General features: G+C 33.9%; 1 protein-coding gene across 2 annotated transcripts; it reads left to right on the forward strand.

The window, feature by feature from the left end:
- Positions 1 to 4,274: 4,274 nt before the first annotated feature.
- Positions 4,275 to 19,638, forward strand: tmprss4a (transmembrane serine protease 4a). Of its 2 annotated transcripts, none has more exons than XM_067365038.1 (13): positions 4,275 to 4,581; positions 10,632 to 10,686; positions 10,834 to 10,971; positions 11,442 to 11,594; positions 11,979 to 12,108; positions 13,464 to 13,577; positions 13,658 to 13,701; positions 14,569 to 14,734; positions 16,185 to 16,354; positions 17,840 to 17,935; positions 18,033 to 18,175; positions 18,265 to 18,414; positions 18,497 to 19,638. In XM_067365038.1, exons 1-13 carry the CDS (start codon positions 4,576 to 4,578, stop codon positions 18,506 to 18,508), a joined length of 1,377 nt encoding a protein of 458 aa, XP_067221139.1. In that variant the 5' UTR covers positions 4,275 to 4,575; the 3' UTR covers positions 18,509 to 19,638. The 2 variants fall into 2 exon arrangements, with proteins under 2 accessions (XP_067221139.1, XP_067221140.1); XM_067365039.1 differs by having other exon boundaries at positions 14,572 to 14,734.
- Positions 19,639 to 20,974: the final 1,336 nt, after the last annotated feature.

Genomic DNA, 20,974 nt, shown 5'->3' on the forward strand with positions numbered 1-20,974 from the left:
TATTACTTGCCAAACATCCCTTAAAAAAAGGCTTATCCCAAAACCAATTGACCATTATCATGTGATGTCATTTGTTCTGATCAAGAACTAATTTAATATAATTTAAATAACATTTGGTTGGCCACACAAGGTCTGCCTTTGAAATTATGAGGCAAATGGTAATTGTCAACTATGTTACTGTCAATGTCAACTATGTTTTGACAAATTTTTTGGGAACACTTTATTTTAAGGGCCCAAAATTATGCATTAGTTAACCACGAACACACTAGTAATTCATTAACTTAACATATAGTAAGGGCATATTAGCAATTGATGGATCCACATTCATGCGATAAATATGCAAAAATAAGCAAGTAATTAATGATTAACTGAATGTACAGTAAACGCCTTTTAGCCATTATTCACAACCTAACAAGTTATTATTTTTGTGTAGTAATGTAGGCTACTTATATTTCAGAGATTCACCATCTGTTAAGTTAACTAAAAAATATGAAGCTTATGTTTAATTAGTGCTGGTTTTACAGTAATAAATTGCTAACATAGTGTAATAAAGACAATTTGACCCCCCTATTCTAAAGTGAAAGGTACTAATTACGTTAATTACGGCACTTACTGAGTGATATTCAAGTTAATAAGCCAATATTTAAGGATAAACTGCCATAAATACAATACTAATGAAGACAATTTGACCCCCATTCTAAAGTGAAAGGTAAATCCACATTAATTATAGCATTTATTGGGTGATATTCAAGTTTATTGACCAGAATAAGCTAATAATTAAGGCTAATCTGCCATTAATACAATATTATTCTGGACCCTTAAAATATGTTACCGATTTTTTTTTTTTTTACATTTTAAATATCTAGACTGCTGCTTTGATATTATGCCAGTTTACATCCACATAGACTATACTTATTTATTTGTATGTTTATATATTATAATTATTATAATAACTTTAATTTTTAGTAGCAGATTATCGGTGACAATGTATGATTGCCTTATATCCAATCCAGTATTTAATTAAAACATTTATCCAAACACTCAGGTGTGTCCATCTGTATAATTATTTATATGAAATAAGTAGAGATGTATGTTTTAATATGGTTTTTATTAATGATGCAACACATCTATAGACATTCACTTCCTTCCACACGGACACTGTACAATATTCCAGTCATGTTAAGTAATATGAGCACATTTTCCTGGATCAGATATCAGGATATGAGCTGCTAATTCAAATTTCAACTTGATCTGCTGAATACAAAGCGTCTATTTTCTATCCACTATAGTGTTTACATTGTTTTAACCTTGGGCCACACTGCTGTTTGGTGTTAGCTTTACAAACAGAGCCCTGTTTTAATTCCTATTTTATATTCTAGCATCTGAGCAACATTCTTTTTCATGTTCTAACTGGCTTTGTTTTTCACATTCTTGCTCAATTTTAAAGAATAATTTGAAGTAGAAAAACAGTGAGTCAGTGAGTCACATGTCACCTTAGTATCACTACATCATAACAGTGGCAGAGCAGCTTGCTTTGTAATGATGCCAGTGTCAACAACATGTTTAACGAGGTAAACATCTCTGTTCATGGCTCTGTGGAGAGTCAGTTTGTGTTAAACATAGGCATGGAATTCATTACACAAGACTGAGATGCACCAGTATCATGGGGTCATGCTGATCAAGGAGAGGTCACACTGACCTGACCCTTTATAGAAACATGATCACTTTCCCACTGAACTTTCACAGAGAACCTTTTCTCTACATGTCACTCAGTGTTCAGAGTCCTCTCTCTCTCTTTTAAAAAAAAAAATAAATAAATGTGATAACAGAGCACCAGGGTCAAATGATCACTGATCTGGTTCACTCTGTTATATAAATGGTTTGTTTGTTTACCTTTGAACTACAGCAAAGTTCACTGATTTGAGCACTGAGTTTAAAAAACGCATGTGAGAGATTTTTCTGTTTAGAGACACTATAAAAGACAAAGTTAAATACATTATGTATATGTTAAAATATGAATATAGTGCTAATTCTTTGGATAGCCTTATTGAGTAATTTTGATCCTAAATGGAAAAGTATAAGACTCAAAAGAACTAGTTTGAGCAGAAGCACCAGACCTAACAGGATTACATTATCTGCATCTGTTGTCAGTAATGATGAAAGGCACGCAAGTGAAGTGAATCGAATTTGAATCAAATCAAACTAAACCTAATTCATTTGAATCAAACCAAATTAAATGTGTCTGGTTTCACAGACATAAACTTTACTCTGTCAGGTAGCATTAAAGTGAAGTGAAATTAATCTAATCTAATTTAATCAAATCAAAGCAAATTCAACTAAATTTAATTGAATCGAATCAAATGTGAATATGGTTACACACTCATGAACTTTAATCAGGTACACAGGTAATAACTTTTAGGCAGGTAGTGTTTTTTTCACTTCAGAAAGGTGGAGAGAACCAAACAAAACCAAATCGAAGTGAGTCAAACTGAATTGAACTAAATTAAAAAAAGTGAGGAGAACCGTACAAAAACAAAACGAAACCAAATTGAAGTGAGTCAAACTGAATTGAACTAAATTCAAAAAAGTGAAGAGAACCGTACAAAAACAAAACCAAACCAAATTGAAGTGAGTCAAACTGAATTGAACTAAATTCAAAAAAGTGAAGAGAACCGTACAAAAACAAAACCAAACCAAATTGAAGTGAGTCAAACTGAATTGAACTAAATTCAAAAAAGTGAAGAGAACCGTACAAAAACAAAACCAAACCAAATTGAAATGAGTCAAACTGAATTGAGCCAAATCAGGGGCCCGACAGTTTTCAACTAAAAACGGAAAGCTTTTTATGCGTTTTAGCCGTTTATTTACACAACAATGGCGTTTTGGTGACCTGAAAATGCAAACTTTTGAAAACAGATTTAATGTACTAAAAACATATTTAAATCGGTTCATGTGAGTACAGTGGTTCAATATTAATATTATAAAGCGACAAGAATATTTTTGGTGCGCCAAAAAAAACTAAATAATGACTTATTTAGTGATGGCCGATTTCAAAACACTGCTTCAGGAAGCATTGAAGCATAATGAATCAGTGTATCGAATCATGATTCAGATCGCGTGTCAAACCGCCAACGGCTGAAATCACATGACTTTGGCGCACCGAACAGCAGATTCGATATTCACTGCAAAGTCCCTTTAAGACAAGTCATTTCACTCGGCGGCCATCTTTGAAACGCCTCTCGTGCATCCTGGGCATCATGCAGCTCCTATCTCTTTGAATGGGGAAACATCAGATTCTCCAAAACTGTTCGTCAACCTTACGATTAAATTTGATATTTGAAATCAACAATGAAATCTAACAACAACCGACTCATAAATTTAGCTTCTAAACACTCGAATCATGACAAAAACAAACTATTTTTTTCAGGCTGGATGAAGCTAATGCGTATGCGCAGACCTAAATGCGCGTCTCTTCGGAGGCGCGCGTCTGACTGTTTCTATAGAAACCGGTGATTCTAACCATAGACATATATATGTCTATATATATGATTCTAACGGCCGCTGAAGTGATGCGATGACTTTACCAGTCGGCGATTGGCTCTTGGCTTTAGAAGGCGGGACTTATTCCGCCATATTGCGCGTTACACTTTCTCCCATTCAAAACAATACGAGTGACACGTCTTGTTTTGAAATAATATCTTAATTTGTGTTCAGAAGATTAACGGGTGTTGAACGTCATGAGGGTAAGACAGAAATTTCCCTTTCTGTGAACTAACCCTTTAACATGAATGAAAATGAATTTCTGAATGTATAATTTTAAATCTTTTTAAGAAGAGAATAGAAAGAGGTCACAGCAGTTGAAGAGTTATTACGCATTCTCACACGAGCAATGATACAGCAATAACATGAATGATTCAGTCAGTTATTTCAGCGTGACAACCGGTAGATTCCCGATCTACATTAGCCTATAACTGATTTTATGAGCTGTCATCATTAAAAGACTTAAAATACACCATAATTATGATGATAAACTAATACTCATATCCACCAAAACCTGTTCGAAAAAAAATATACAGGAAATTGAGGGCCATTTCCTGATCAAAAAACAGCTTTTAAACCGTGCAGCATCCCAGAAGTCAGATAATCATTCTCAACCACGCACAGGATTTGGCCTCGTCTCAACGAGGAAGTGAATGCAGCGAGGAGGAGCGACATATCTAGGTGAGATGGGCGGAGGTGTCGTGTTACATAGGTGAGGGTTTTGGTCGGGGGCAGGGAAACTCCAAGCCAAAACAAATCTGCATAGGACAGAGACAAACTGGACGAAAACGTTCAAAAGACTTGCAGCACAGCGAGTTTGAAGCAGCATTTGGGCAGATCAGGTAGCAGTAATTGTTGAGTGAAAGACAAGACGAGGAAGAACTTACAGAAAAAGAGAAGCATAGTGCACTAAGAAAAGGAAGATTGCAGAAAGAGGTATTCTTGTTGGTATTGAGGCGGCCTCTGTTGTTTCCACTGCCCATTCTGCTGTGGTCCTGCAGATTGCAGGAAAGCGTCGACAGCACTGACAGAACCATGAGGGTGAGTGTGAACTGATTCTTTCTACTCGAAGAAGAAAGTTTCACTGTGCGGTTGATAGCCTAAGTGCTTATTATTATACCTGATAGACACTTAAAATGGCGTTTATAGGTGCAATGCAAACTAATGTATTTGGGTTGATTCAGTTAAAAAAATATATATTATTATCGTTTTTATGTTACCTGACAAAACATTTCGCTAGGTTGACAGGTGTAGCCTGTGTTCATTTTATTGTGTTATATCTATATAATATAATATATATATATATATATATATATATATATATATATATATATATATATATATATATATATATATATATATATGGGTGTAACGATACCCTCATGTCACGATTCGATACATATCACCATACTGAACTCATGATACGATATTATTGCGATACTCCAAGACATATGGCAAACGGTAAAATGCTAAATTTGGTATTATTTTGGGGGTAGAAATTAATAGGCTTGGACTTGGTGGTGGTAACCCAATGCACAGGACAATGGTGACACCAGAGTAAAAATATTTATGATTCTGAAGCTGAAAATACAGAATTATTTTAAACGAGTATGCTTGCACTCTGTCATCGACTAGATATAATGTAGGTCACTTTTTACTGGTAAGACATTTGGCATTATCCAGACCCACAAATATGTCCCCATTCGTGTCAGTACTACAGCAAACTACTATATATAATGTTGAATATGACATATAATAATGCAATGGGCCCCATTGCATTATTATATGTCATATTCAACATTATATATAGTAGTTTGATGTAGTACTGACACTAAAACTCTGTAAACTTGAATTTTTTTCTCACAGTAATTTTCATTTTGGTAATTTTCACTATACACAATACATATTGTCACTGTCTACGATGTATATTGTTGCATTTTTGTATTGTGATATATTGTGACACGATATGTTGTTACAAGTTACATAGATGTGTTGAGAATCATGAGCCCTCAGATTTTCGAGTCAAATAGATTTTTAAAAGCAAGATCCGAAAAAAACAAAACAAAAAAACACTTATATTGTTGGTAGAAATTTTGTTAAACACATTTGCTATACTTGCTGTGATTTGCTTCAACGCTGACAGTTCTCTCATCATCTCCTCACATTCATGTCATGCTAAATTAAGTTGAACAGCAGATTTATTATTAAAAGGATTTATTATCAAAATGTCAATGGTTCATTAAAGTATAGAAGCCTATATATTTATATAACAGTTGCCTTCCTTGAATTTGTTTGTTTGCTGTTCCTAGAGTACTGATAAAAGTCCAACAGAAAAATTCTTGGTCTTTTCACTGTTTTTGTAAACCTGTTTTTCTTACCCGCACTGTTTGTGAAAAGTTGGCTGCGTCCGGAATCACATTCTGTCAGAGTAGGTACTTCTTTTGGATTAATAGCGAATTACTGCGCAACCATTAAAAAGTAGTATGAATGTAATTCAGACTACTTTTATCATGTTGTCATTGTCAGTATCAGTTGTCATTCCCAAATCCTCTCTCATGGCCTTATGGGATAGTAAAGTGTTTAATGGATGCACACTAGTAGTAGATCCTCCAGGTGCTTTTTTGCCTGCAGTTTTATGAATACTGTGAATTTGGACAATACTACTCTTTTCACTTACTTACTATAGTAGGGAAATATACGTTTTTCGAATGCAGACTGCCATTTTGTGCATTACTGGTGGGATTTTGGAGCAACTCGTTCGGCAGGTTACATTATCAGGCCAGTAAGTGCTGGCAAGTCTTAATTATTCCTTCAATCTATTCCTTGAACAACGCAGATTCATTCAAGAATGAAACATGTGAAAATCTTATCAAGTGAGTCATTGAATAATTAAGTCAAATGATTCATTTAATTCAAAAATGAATTATTCCGGAACGAAAACAAATTACTTTTAATGAGTCATTGAATAATTGACTCAACCAATATATTCAAAAAACAGAATCATTCAGGAACGAAATACCACTAAAGTATGTTGAGATTCTGTTTTGGCTTTGTTTGGATCTGTTTTCACTGGGGGATAAAAAAAAAAAAGTAAATTACTCCATATTAACTAAGTTTATTCATCTGTTATATGAAAGCAATATCATGCTGCCTACCACATGAATTAGAAACATTATTGTTTCTAGTTCTAACAAGGATGCATTTGCATTAGTAATGAAGACTTGGATGCATTTTTTGAAATTGCAATGATAAATTCTGAATCTGTGGCACATGAAAGCAGCAAGTCTTATGAGTGCTATTGCTTTATATTGTAAAAACGTGATTCTCATGTACTTATCCTACTTTGCATTTCAGTCATTTGAATAGGTCTGGTTCTTGATAAAAGGTGTATGTGAGATCAGTGTGCCTGAAGGTTTAACTGCTAAAACTGAGACCGTAATTTGCTGCAGTTTAAAAGGAGCTGTTGGGTTGGCATGTGTAACTAATCCGCTTTGGCAGGAGTTGGCTTTGATACTTCTCACCTGAGAAATCTCTTCAGATTTGGGCCTGTCAGATTTAGCCTTCTTCTGATCTCCTCAAGGGAAAGCAGATTATTTTTTACCTGAATGTAGCCTACATCAGCAACACTTAAAATGGTGTGATAAGTCTCAAAAAAAAAAAAAAAAAAAAAAAAAAAAAAAATATATATATATATATATATATATATAAAAACAACCAAAATCATTTTTTATAAGTTGTATTTATATTGAAATTTAGAGTTTAGAAATTTAGAATTTTTTTTTTTTTTGTATATCCAGATATACTGGATGGGGTGGAAAAATAATAAACAGAACATCAATGCTGTCCATCATATTCTAACCTGACATTATGCATTGTTTGTTATTATTTCATAGTTTGTAGTCAACTCTCCTTGCTATTGTACATTTTACAGTTAAGCTTATTCGTAAACACCTTTTCAAACTAATCTCACCATTTGCATGCTGGTTTCTCTCTCCCCAGATCTTTTTATGTGATAATGCCCCATTTAGATGAAATTCCACTTTCAGTCTCTGATTCTCAAAGAACTTTCTGTGGTTTTGGTATTTGTTGAAAGGGGGATTCAAGCTCCAATGTGAACCTTTCGATTTGAACTTTACTTGCACTGTAAAATATCACCAATATAAGACAATATAACAATATAATATAAGTACAATATAACACAATTTAACAGTATTTATTTTTTTAACAAGAAGATGTATTCTGAATTTTAATGTGAAACCAACGCAGACTATGTAATTTTCTAGGTAACTAGGTAATTAACCCTTCAGTGAAGAGGTTTTATATGGCAATATGGTGAATGTTTAAATTACATAATATAATTTTTACAATATAATTTTTATCACTTCAGTGAGGAGAGTTGTTATCATCTTTAGTAGACTATGAGTTGTCAACTAGGCATGCACAGATAAAGTATCAAAACTCAGCATAAAAAACCTTAAATAAAAAAATAAATATGTATAGTGTATAGTAAATATACATAACTTATTTGCCTAATGCCATTGTGCAGACTGGGAATGTAATCAGCACAATGCTTATGATACTGCAGTTACGCCATGTGTAAATATACAATAGATTATTTAGATGCCAATAATCATTGTAATCATACAGCACAATTCTCCTACTTGAAAAGTATATAAAGTTTAGTTGTAATTAATTTAATTTATAATTGTAATGTAGAAAATGTCTTTGAAAGCAAGACGACTATCAGCCAGGAATATGTTGTAGATTCAAATGATTGTTTGTGTTATATAATTCACAATTTAATTTAAAGTTTTGCTTACAAAACTTATTTTTCCATGTTTGCCTCTCTTATATGGTTGTGGTTTAATGACTTTTTTTATGAATCAAAGGAGTGTTCTGGGGATATTGTTTAAAAATGCTTTATGGAAAAACCATTATCAAATCTCTTTTGATTTAAAAAGACAAATAAGGTGTGTTATCTCTTTGTAGTTCATAAACCAAGAAGAACACACCCCAAAACTTAAGTCCTAAAACAAAAGTCCTTATTGAAACACACAGATACAAGGACCACAAGACAATACAAATTCAGAGCCTGCCATACCACTTTCTTGACCTCAGTTCATAGTTGTAGTTACATGTATTACTAGTGAAACTGACCTGTGGCTAATCAGTTTGTGACTCGATTAGAGGCTAATTAGAGAGAGTAGAGAGTGTCATAAATAATAAGATTGTAAGATTGGAAGATTGGAATTTGGATAATATGAACATTTCAGTTTGTCAAATTATGTCATTATTTCCAATTTACCATTCAAATTATAAAAAAATGTCAAAGTCCAAATTAAAAAAAGAGGATTTTTATTGTTGCCAAAGTATGTTCCAACTTAAGATTTGACATATATATACATGTCTGTCCTTGGTTTCTAAATATGTTGAAATTTGTACATTCGATGATGATGAAATAGAAACTGAGTCATTTGTTGTTTTGTACTGTGCAAGTTGTACCCAGAATTCATGAAAAAACACTGAAGTAAATAGTAAATGTAGTTTATGAAAAGACATGCAAAATATCTTAACTTAAATTTGGGAATGTTTTTATTTTGTTAGGCAACATTTATATTCACAAGTAATCCAAATTTTTAATAAAATTTTCTTAAATATTAAATATTCTTTCTGATATTCTAAAATGTTCTTAAATCCCTCATAAACTTGATGCATACAGTGAAATTTCAACACTAATCTATGCTAAATCTTTATTTCGCTCTATAATCAATACTGCAGTAACAATTTTATATGATACAAGAATTCATAAAATATATATACATTCATTTATGTCAATTAATTAATAATTACAAACATTATTTCAATTAAAAAATAATGTAAAATAATGTAAAATAATCTAAATAAAGGTTTATTCATTCAGACTGGATAGATGACGATCTTCTTCCAAAGTAATCTAATAGCTGTTAGTTTGGAGACAACATGAGAAGAAACAAATCTGCACAGCTCACCGCATATGTTATTCTTGAGACTGGATGTTTTGGAGACTGTTCTGGTTGTTATTTTACAGGTTTTTTTTTTTTTTTTTCCAATAACAGAGCTGTCTGGAATCATCCGTTACACTGATACTAAGTGTTAGTCACTGTTTTGACAAACAGGCTTCACTTCACATTCTCGGACTTGACAAATCGGGTGTATTTTTGGGTATGTTTATGCGACAGCAAACAATGTCTTAAAAACGGAAAGTTTGTTCACAGACGACAACATTGTCAAAACGATCCCTTTTCACACAGATCTGACTAAAAACGCTGTATTATTCATGCCAGATGATTATTTTCTTACCTCAATGTACATCAACAACACTTAAAATGGTATGATAATAAGTCAATAATGGTTGAGTTAAACCAAAGCCCCCAAAACGCAGTTGTCGTGTAAATGAACAGCCAAAATGCATAAAAAGTTTTCCGGTTTAAGTTGAAAATGGTCGGCGCCTTACTTTGATAAAATACAACGGGTCTATCTGTTAAGGTCTACATCGAGCTGTATATCTGAGCTGATACAATCAAAATTAAATTTGCTTAAGTACACAAGGAAAGTGTTCCTGCTTCGCCCATAAGAGTATTGGTCTCTAAGCATAACAACAATGGCATTTTCCATATCAGTGACTGAAATAACCAGCCAAGATCAACAGTTGTAATATTGAAGATGAGATGTGAAAAATGTGTTGCAAGGAAAATGATATAACTAATGAATACATACTTTTTTTCTTTCTTTCTCAAAGTCCAGGTTTCAGTGAAAAAATGTTTAATCTACCTCATCTACCTCACATTCTTTGCGGTCTCAAAGCGTATATAAACGCAGCTACTGTTTGTTGCTGCAGATAAATTGCGGCCTACATATTCTTGCTGAGTAGGATGGTTTACAAGGAAGTGTTTGAGATTTCAAGAAAGATTTTGAAAAAAATCCCTTGTGACACATTGAAAGTGATATCGAAAACTACAGCTGAGTCATGAAGCCTCAGGGGTACATGTGTTAAAGAAGTAATAAAATGACCTCTCACTTTCTCTTTCCTCTTCCCTCTTCCTCATTCTCAGACTAAAGCTCAGGTTCCTGAAGAGAACACTAGACCCTTAAACCCACCTCAACCAGGTACAGTAATGTATTACCTAACATATCAGTCTCTGATTCATCTGACTTATCAATACCCTCCTTTGTAATGCTCATGATTCAAGTGGGTGTCTTACGAGAAAGAAACCACATTGCATTGATTTTCAACATTTTCGTATTCTCTTCTAGTTCCTCAGCCCGGAAAGCACAGAAGACTCATGACGACTCCAAAAACTCAGAAGAAGAGTCCAAACACGAAAAAGATCATCATTACGGTCTTGATGGTCCTGGTGATACTGGCCATTCTGGCAGTGGCTGCTTTCTTTAGTAAGTTCTTGGTCATTTTGTGATTATGTCATGCTTTCACTTCAGTGAATATGTCTGAAAGTCAAAAACGTACTCTAAAGTCTAAAGTTTTTGGACATTTTCACTGTTACTGAAAGTTAAAGTTCATTGAACAAGCATGTAGAGTTGTTACACCATGTGGGGTAAGTTGTCACACTGGAACCTGCCGTTAAACGACGGCCTATTACAATTTATAACAATTATAAAATGATTTCTGTAACAACTAGCCCCGCTCTCCTTCACATTTAATATTTGTTTTCTATCCAGTAGTGGGTCAAGGAAACTGACAATAACAATGAGTCATGCTATATTTTTTTCTCATCAGCGACAGTTATTTAGCCACTCCTTTAACTTTTGTGACTCAAGAAACATAAACAGGCTGATTCATTTAATCTCGCTGCCAATTACTTTATTAACAAATGCTGTTTTTATTCCTCTTCCTCATGACACAGTCAAGCAGTTGATCGAAAGCAAATATTATTTTTGCTCGAAGTCGGTTAAGTTTATTCCGCTGGAGAAGGCCTGTGATGGGAAGGAGGACTGCAGTGGAGCCGAGGATGAGTCATCCTGCGTAATGAAGTTCGGAGCCAACTCCACCTTCCCCCGTAAGTCACACACACACATACGCCAACACCCACATACCTGCTCACAGACATGCGTGCAGTCAGCACAGATATAACCTGTGTGTCCTGTTTCAGGATAAACAAGACAGATCCCCCAACCTCACCCTCTATTCTGTCGGACATTTCCTAGACGCCAATGTCAATATTCTTTATTCCCCTTTATTCTTTAAATCCTGTAGCAGATCTAGGCAGGTGGTGCTGGGGGAGGTGGAGGGGTTCAGAGTAAATCAGTGAACAAAACCATCTAGAGTTTTATGACTGAACTAGATTTATATTTCATATACATCCACCATATAATGAAGATTAATCATTAATTATTTGGGTGGGTGAGATATGAATTTTAAAACTGTTTTTCTTTCCACACAGTACGGCTGATCTCAACCCAAAATGTGCTTCAGGTATTCAACTCTGATGAGAATAAATGGAAAAGTGTATGTGCAGAAAGTTTCACCCAACAACATGCAGAGACTGTGTGCCAACTGCTGGGGTATTCAGTGTGAGTATCGGCCCACAGATCATGGTTCATCATTACTATTAAGACTTTCATTCATCTTCGAAACACAAATGAAGGCATTTTATATAGATGTAAGAAATTTCTGTCCCTCTATTCATAAAGAAATTATAAAACTATATCCTTTATGATGAACAGATTGAATTTAGGCTTTTATTTACATATAAACATTCATCAACTCAAACAGATATGATAAACTGAAACTCAAGCTTGCTTGATGTGCCAGTGAAGTTCATTCTCATGTGTTACGCAGCATGTTTGAGCTTTCTCAAGAGGTTTGTTCTTGCATGTCAAACAAGTACGGTTGAGCTTCTGTGTATGTTTGCTGATCAATGTTAAAGGGTTAGTTCACCCAAAAATGAAAATTATGTAATTTATTACTCACCCTCATGTCGTTTCACACCCGTAAGACCATCGTTCGTCTTCGGAACACAAATTAAGATATTTTTGATAAAATCTGATGGCTCAGTGAGGCCTTCATTGCCATCAAGACAATTAACATTTTCAATGTCCAGAAAGCTACTAAAGACATATTTAAAACAGGTCATGTGACTACAGTGGTTCAACCTTAATGTTATTAAATGATGAGAATACTTTTTATGTGCCAAAAAAACCTAAATAACGACTTTATTCAACAATATCTAATGATGGGCGATTTCAAAATACTGCTTCATGAAGCTTCGAAGCTTTATGAATCTTTAAGTGTTTCGGAGCATATATCAAACTGCAAAAGTCACTTGATTTCAGTAAATGAGGCTTCGTTATACCATATGTGTTTTGCAATTTCAACAGTTCACCACTGGGGGGGCGTAACTTTGGCAGTTTGATATATTGTTGAATAAAGTCGTTATTTTGGTGCACAAAAAGTATTCTTGTCGCTTCATAACATTAAGGTTAAACGACTGTAGTCACATGAACTGTTTTAAATATGTTTTTAGTAGCTTTCTGGGCATTGAAAGTGTTAATGTCTTGCTGGCAATGGAGGCCTCCAAGTCTCTCAGATTTTATTTAAAATATCTTAATTTGGCTTTCGAAAATAAACGAAAGTCTTGTGGGTTTGGAACAACATGAAGGTGAGTAATTAATGACATTTGTTTAAACTGAGTGAACTAACCCTTTAACGTCAAGAGAAAGAGTGTGAAAACACAGGCCCACCCCATCAGGAAATACATCAATACTGAAAGTCTGCAAAACTAAGATTATTATCAGAATAACACGTCTTGACGTGACGTTTAAGATTAATGACTTCTGTAAACAGTGCTAAATAAATGTATAATAAAATAGCTCATCATATAATCTGTGATGTTTGAATTTCATTTTCTTGTATTTTGTCTTTTCAGTAAACCGTCTTTCAGCACGGTTCCAGTGGGTCCTTTGCCCTCTGATCTGAAGATGTCTTTCTGTATGGTGGGCTCATCTAAACCCCAGACTTTCCAGTCCACTACATCAGATCGGTTAGTATATATACTTTGAGGTTGCTGTAGACATTAATGTTATTATTTTTGGTTGTTAACATTTTCTCCCTCTTTTTCAGTAAGGTGTGCACTCAGGGAACAGTCGTCACGTTAGAATGCTCAGGTAACTATGAAATCCTAATCCAACAACCAGTTAGTCAATAACCAAACAAACTGTTCATTTAAAGGTACACTATAAAACTTTTTATAAAATTTTATATGAGTGAGTATCATCCAAACCATGTTTTTGTCTAATCCTGAATGACTACAAATATTTGGACTAGTTTATACATACTGCAGAGTAGCCCAGAACCTGTCACAAGTAATGGCTGTTGTAATCGCACAATGCAGGAGAATCCAAACAAACACTTTTTTTATTAATCCAAAAAAGGAACATGCAGGAGATCGCAGAAGCAAATGAACAACCACATAAAACAAAGACAATGTACAAAGGAAACTGAGGGCTTAAATATGGACAGGGGTTATCAAATTAAAACAGAACAGGTGCAAGAACGAATTAACTACCAGAAACAGAACCAAAATACAATGAAATTAAACAGACATAGAACTACACATTACAGTACCTGTGTGACGCGTCATATACATAAACAGAGAGAAGTAGCTTCTTCTGCAAGTTTTGCAGTTTTGTTTATTAACAGCTAGAGAGCCAAACGTTACATAGTGTACCCTTAAACAAGAACAGCACTAACAATACAACATAAAAAAACCCTGAGGCATGTTCATTGAGTCAGTCAGTCAACTGGACTGGGCAATTCATCATGACAAAACATGTTTTAAAGAACTGCAGACATGCAGCTTCATATTTGGTTGAACTATCCCTTCACTGTTTGAAATAACAGATAATTCCAATTTTATTTTAATATAGACATTAAACATACTTGCATAATACATTTCAGAAACGCATTTTGTGTCTTTTTATTTGGATGTATGTTTTGATTTATTATTGTCTGTTATTATTGTTATTTTGTAGCAGACTGTGGTTTGTCCAGAAACCAGGAACGGATTGTAGGTGGACAGGACGCTATCATTGAGAACTGGCCCTGGCAAGTCAGCTTGCAGAACAGCGGCCAGCACACCTGTGGAGGGTCACTGGTGTCTCCAAACTGGGTGGTCACTGCGGCCCACTGCTTCAATGGGTGGGTTTATAAAACACTTAGACAAAGAAAATTTAACCCTCACAAATATTTCATATTTCATATATAACATTACAAACATTAGTTTTTATGTTTTTGAAAGAAGTCTCTATATTTAAAAAAAATGGTAATAAAATATGACAAGATCTCAGAGTTAAACTGTGTCAGAAAAAAATTATCTTAATTATGTCAAATAACACTTAAGCAAAACATGGTTAGGATGTCTGAATAATTTTGGTTCAACATTTTTATCAATTTTACTGGTAGTTCACTGTATGAAGAATTTTTGGGTATAATATGTCACAGTTTACTTTATTTTGCTATCCTCACTTACATAAATGAACTGTAGTGTCCTGCACCCACTAGTAAAAATATATAAAAAATGTCTGAATAATTTTTGGTTTGACTATATATAATTGTTAGTCACAATGTTAACCATATACACACACATATATACACACACACATATATATATATATATATATATATATATATATATATATATATATATATATATATATATATATATATATATATATATATATATATATATAAAATCCCTTAACCCTATCCTCAAAGCTAAACATAACAACATGACCACAAAAAAACAAACAAAAAAATAATGCAGTCGATGTCACTACTTCAAGTCTATGCAAATGTAATGTAAATGTATGTGTGGTAGAAAAATACATACAAATACTCCAGCATAAGAAACATTATCTAACTATTCACATATGAGCTAATTAAACAACAGTAAATTGTAAATTACAGTGACAATGAACTAATAAACCACTATTTGCATATAAGCTATCAATATATTAACAATGTAGAGTCTAAAATATTTAAACTATGAATTAACTATAAACTAATAGTTTTCAGTACTTTTTTACTGTATACTTATTATAAAGTGTTACTGGTATGGTGTACTTATTGTGTTCATATTGTATTGCAAAACACATTTGCTGCTATTGAGGTGGGATACGGGTGCGGTTAGACAGGTTTAAGGGTGTAATTACAGAATATAATTACAGCTGTAATTATATGCATGCATTTCTAAAATTTAAGTACAACATAAAAACATATATGTACACACACAATAAGTGCATTGCATCACTTGATTAATTTAAATAGTTCATAATAAAGAAAACACTTGACATAAAGTGGTACCACACAACCATCGATGTGATCTTTTGCAGCTTGCAACTAGTTACGTCTGTCTGTGACATGAGGAAAATATGAGTCATGGAAGTAAACGTTTTTATCACTTACTTCAAAGATTTGTTCATAAACACCTTTCATTTCTTAAAATCATTCACAGCCCTAACACGTTCATCTGGTTTAGAAACTGCGGTACATCATTCTTCATTCAACTTGAAAAAAAGAAACGCACAACTGTGAATTGTTCATATCTTACCTAACACATAAATTGTCACATTGCTCCTATGTTCTTTAGGGACGGTAAGAAGGCACTGATCAGATGGACTGTAGTCACTGGAAACACATATCTGGGCTCGTCTGGAGCTTCTTCTGTGGACAAGGTCATCGTCAACAAGGATTACAAGCCATCACAGAACGACTATGATATTGCCATGATAAGACTCAAGTCTCCCATCACTGTGGGAGGTAATTCAGACAAACACGCACATGCACACACACGCATACACACACACGCCATTCCCTTGGTCAGATTGGCCGAAAATAGGCCGTCATGGTGTTGGCGAATATATATATTTATATATATATATATATATATGTGTATATATATGTATATAATATTCACCAACAATATATAATATATATATGTTAATAAAAATATGTTAGACCGGCCGAAAATGAGCCGTCCGGGTGTTGTCGAACAGATGAAAAGACCAAGGGAATGGCATGCCTCAACCTAGGAATCCTACATATTAAATTCTTACATATTAATTAAATGTGTGAAATAATAATTTATTATTAAGCTAATTACAGGTTTATTTAATATTACTTATCATTAAACAAATTACAACTTAATTATGGTCTAAACTAGTTATATATAATAATATATTTTAATTTATAATATATAATTTAATTATTAAATTCTAAAATGATAGTATATTAAAATGTAATAATTTTTAATTTAATATAAAATAATTAAGTAATATACATATTTATTTAATTTATTAATTATTTAAATTAATATTTATTTAGGATTAATCACTATAAAAATATTTTTGAAAGTGCTGAAATTTGACTATACCTTTTTTTGTTTTTCTGAAATTTGAGTATACCTGTATAAAGGCTGCTACATTTCCTATTAAAATGCATTGAGTTCCTTAAGAAAACAGAACAATATATAATATATAATATCCCTCTGGTGCTCGAATTTTTGCTTCATCGGAATAGTATAAAACTTGGTAAAGGTTATGGCACTTGCTATGTGAAAAACAATTGTCAATTTTATTTCAAAAATGCTCCTTTGGAAATGAATTTCATCTAGTGGAAACGTTTGATACTGCGCCCAAACAAAATCTTACTGAAAGCTAATTTTTTAAAATATCAACCTCAAATTCCGAACACAACTTGTTTATATTTTTATGAAAATGCACAAATGCATATAAATCTACAAACTTCTATAAATTTTCACTTAAGTTCACTTTTTTTTTTAGCAATAATCTGCCAAGTGTCTTCTTTAAAAAAGAGACCAAACTTAAGTCTGTGGTCCAAAGCATTCAAGATTTGAAACAGTTTAAATTAACAGATTATAACTACTGCATCAATATCATTTAGTACTATAAAAATACAAAATATTAAATAAAAAAACATTATCAAACTTAAATACAGTACATGAATTTAACTGAAATGTCATTTTTGACCACCACGCGAGGTTAAATATCACTTTGTCATTTTTATTCTGTATAGTATAATGTTATTGATTAATACACTTTTGGTTTTAATTAAGATAAAATCGAATAATTTAGTTTAGATAAAATAGATTTTTAACAATCAGCATTGCTCATCATTTTAATATCAGTGCATTCCTTCACCATGTTCTGTCAATCCTTCAGTGTTTTGTGTTAATCTTTTGACCATGCAAAATGGCACTAACCTCATTATGTTCATCACATTCAGAATCCCGTAGGCCGGTGTGCCTGCCACCTCAAGATCTTGGCCTCGCAGGAGGAGACAACGTAGTTGTAACTGGCTGGGGCCATACGTTGGAAAAAGGTTCCTTTTTTTTTATATCCTCCTTGACGGATTCATATTCAATCACCATCAAAGGCCTCTCTCAGTCTTTAACATTATCTGGCTGTTTTTCCTGCAGGGAATTTGTCTCCAAAGTTACAAAAGGCACAAATCCAACTGATAGACAGAGCCCAGTGCTCAAGTCCAGCAGTGTACGGCTCTTCGGTCACTACCAACATGATCTGTGCAGGTTATATGGAGGGAAAAGTTGATGCATGCCAGGTACATTTCCTGGTTTTTACAAGAAACATTAGTTCATACAAGTGCAATAATGTTATTAGAATAACCATTTGTATTTTTCTCTCTCTAAGGGCGATAGCGGTGGTCCTTTGGTGTATTCATCTGGCCGCTGGATGTTGGTGGGTGTGGTCAGCTGGGGTGTGGGTTGTGCCAGACAAGGTCGTCCTGGTGTCTACACCAATATGGACCAGATGCTTGACTGGGTCCATTCAGTTATGAAGGTATGAGCATATTGTTTAAGAAAAACTGTGTTTGTGTACATCTACTAAGATTGGAATACTCATGGTTGCTTGTCATCTACAGGAGTTTCCGTGAGTCTGGGATGGAGAACAGGAGAACCAGCAAACCCATAGTATGAATTCACAAAGTCTTCAGTGCACAAAAAGAGGATATAGTGATGAAGATATATTGAGTAACACAAATTTGTGGAGGAGTCTCTATGGGAGTTTTTGGTCTGCATACTCAGGGTCTTAAAGGTGCCACAAGAAAAATTTTGCACATTGAAATATAAATATATATGTATATAATGAGAAGACAAGTGAATGTCGATCAGTTTTTTGGGACACAGCAATGCAATATTAAAGGAACAGTTCATTAAAAAATGACAATTTACTCACCAACATGTCATTCCAAACTTGTAGTAATTTCTTTCTTCTTTGGAAAGCAAAAGGAGATGTTTTGAAGATGGTGAAAATCCTCATGAAGGTGATTTTATTTATTTTTTTATTTTTTTGATGAGCTGTCCCTTTAATTCAAAGTGACATCACTTTGAGACAGCAGCCACAAGAGGGTGCTATTTTTTCTCTCTCTGTACTTTTACTGTTGGACGTCTGAGGACTTGTATTTTGTTGTTGGAGTTCTGAGGACTTTTATACTGGGTTATAATCTTGAATTTAAAACAGTACTCATTTATTATGCCAAAATACTATTGGTGCCTTGAAAATGTTTAGCCTTGTTAATGTTTATCTTAATGGACATATTAGAAATGGAATGACAAGTTATGGCATCATTTATAGAGGCCATCTCTTTTTGTACAGACTAGGATTAATGCTCAAAAGAAGAGTGACACCCATATTTAACTTCTGTGTGTACGTGGACATCACACATTTCCCTTTGTGGGTTAGTATTCAATTCTTATTGAGTTGTGAAACTCATTTGACTTTTGATATGTGTTCAGAAAAAATGTGCTCATTTAAACTGCACGCAAAGCTAAAATTATGTCATTCGAACTTGTTTTTCACTTGCTGTTAACTTATGGAGTGTTGGTATTTTTTTTATTTAGGGTGGAATCATGTTATTAGGACTGTTGAGAGTCATTTCAGTGTCAAAATGTAGCCTGTTGTACATGAATTCACCCTACTTGTGAAAGTAAAGGATATTTCTTTGTAAATATTGTACAGTTTTGTGTTTGTAATGTCAAATTTAGTATAATAAAGTGAATTGTGGTCAACAGTTTTGAAGATGTTTCCTCATTCAAAGAGATCTTTTAATCACCCACAAGTTGTTCCAAACCTGTGTGAATTTCTTTCTGCTCAACACAAAAGAAGATATTTTGAAGAATGTGGGTGACCAAACATTTGATGGAACCCACTGACTTCTAGTATTTTTTTTTCTCTCCATACTGAGGAAGTCAATAGAGGCTTTCGCACCGAATCAGTTATAGGAACTAGCCACTAGGATAGCTCCCCCAAGAACTAATGTCTCCCTCGGGCCATGTTCCTGGTTGCATTCGCACCGGAAATAGGAACTCTGAAGCGGCTGACAGTGTCGTCTTTAAAGGATTAGTTCACTTTCAAATAAAATTTTCCTGATAATTTCCCCACCCCCATGTCATCCAATATATCCATGTCCTTCTTTCTTCAGTCGAAAATAAAATTAAGGTTTTTGCTGTAAACAAAAAGGGAAGGCGTATAGCGTAAGGTTTTTGAAGAATACTTAAGTGCGGTTTTGGCGGAACCACTTTGAAGGTGATCACTTGTGTTTATCCACAAGTTTCCTACGCCCCATGAGGCCTTGCGTCAAACGTGGGAGCGTCTTCCGGTTCGAAGTAAACAAGCTGGACGTGACACTCATTCATTCAACAGTTGACAGTCATTCAAGATTTAACGATCCAAACTTGCGAACGTTTGTTTTTTACTTAAAGATTTAAGATTCCAGCATCAATATTTGAACAATGTTTTACAATAAAAAATGTCACAGTAATAGTAATTTATTCATTTATGTCAGGAGTGCACATCAATCATGCTAAGTCTAACTAATATTTATATTTACATAAAAAGAAAACACATAACGTAGCTATTCAGTTGCGCCTGCTTCCATTTATTTGCGATCACAAGAACACAAAAAACAACTCCACTATGGCTTAAATCCAAAGGCTTACACATTTAGAAATATATTGATAACATACCCTATGTTTACGTCACTTTTCTGAGCATTTCTATTGATTTTCCTCTAAATTATGCGATGATTGCTATCCGAGGATGTTTGTGCGATCTCTCTATCTATCCTAATCCTGATCCTTTCAGCCACAGCAACAGAGTGAGCTCATGAGAAGACAACAGGAGTTATGAGCATAGACAGTAAAAGAAATGGACACAGCGACCCCATTGGAACTCTATTGAGTCAAGTGAAGCCCATTTTTAGCGATTTTTAGTACTTCTGTTTCTGACGCGCAGACTCACACTAAGCTTGATGACGTCCGCAACCTGTCTGACAGATGTAAATCTTCTAGTAGCTGTGCGTGCAGTTCTTTGGCGTGAGTGAGCAGGAGTAAGTATTCTG

Source organism: Chanodichthys erythropterus, chromosome 17 (genome assembly GCF_024489055.1).
Source record: "Chanodichthys erythropterus isolate Z2021 chromosome 17, ASM2448905v1, whole genome shotgun sequence".
Classification (NCBI taxonomy): domain Eukaryota; kingdom Metazoa; phylum Chordata; class Actinopteri; order Cypriniformes; family Xenocyprididae; genus Chanodichthys; species Chanodichthys erythropterus.

What these genes read in the sequence shown, in the direction of transcription:
- tmprss4a (XM_067365038.1), top strand. An exon ending in CTTAAACCCACCTCAACCAG is followed by an intron (nt 10,687 to 10,833) that starts GTACAGTAATGT and finishes ATTCTCTTCTAG; the next exon opens with TTCCTCAGCCCGGAAAGCAC. An exon ending in AGCCAACTCCACCTTCCCCC is followed by an intron (nt 11,595 to 11,978) that starts GTAAGTCACACA and finishes CTTTCCACACAG; the next exon opens with TACGGCTGATCTCAACCCAA.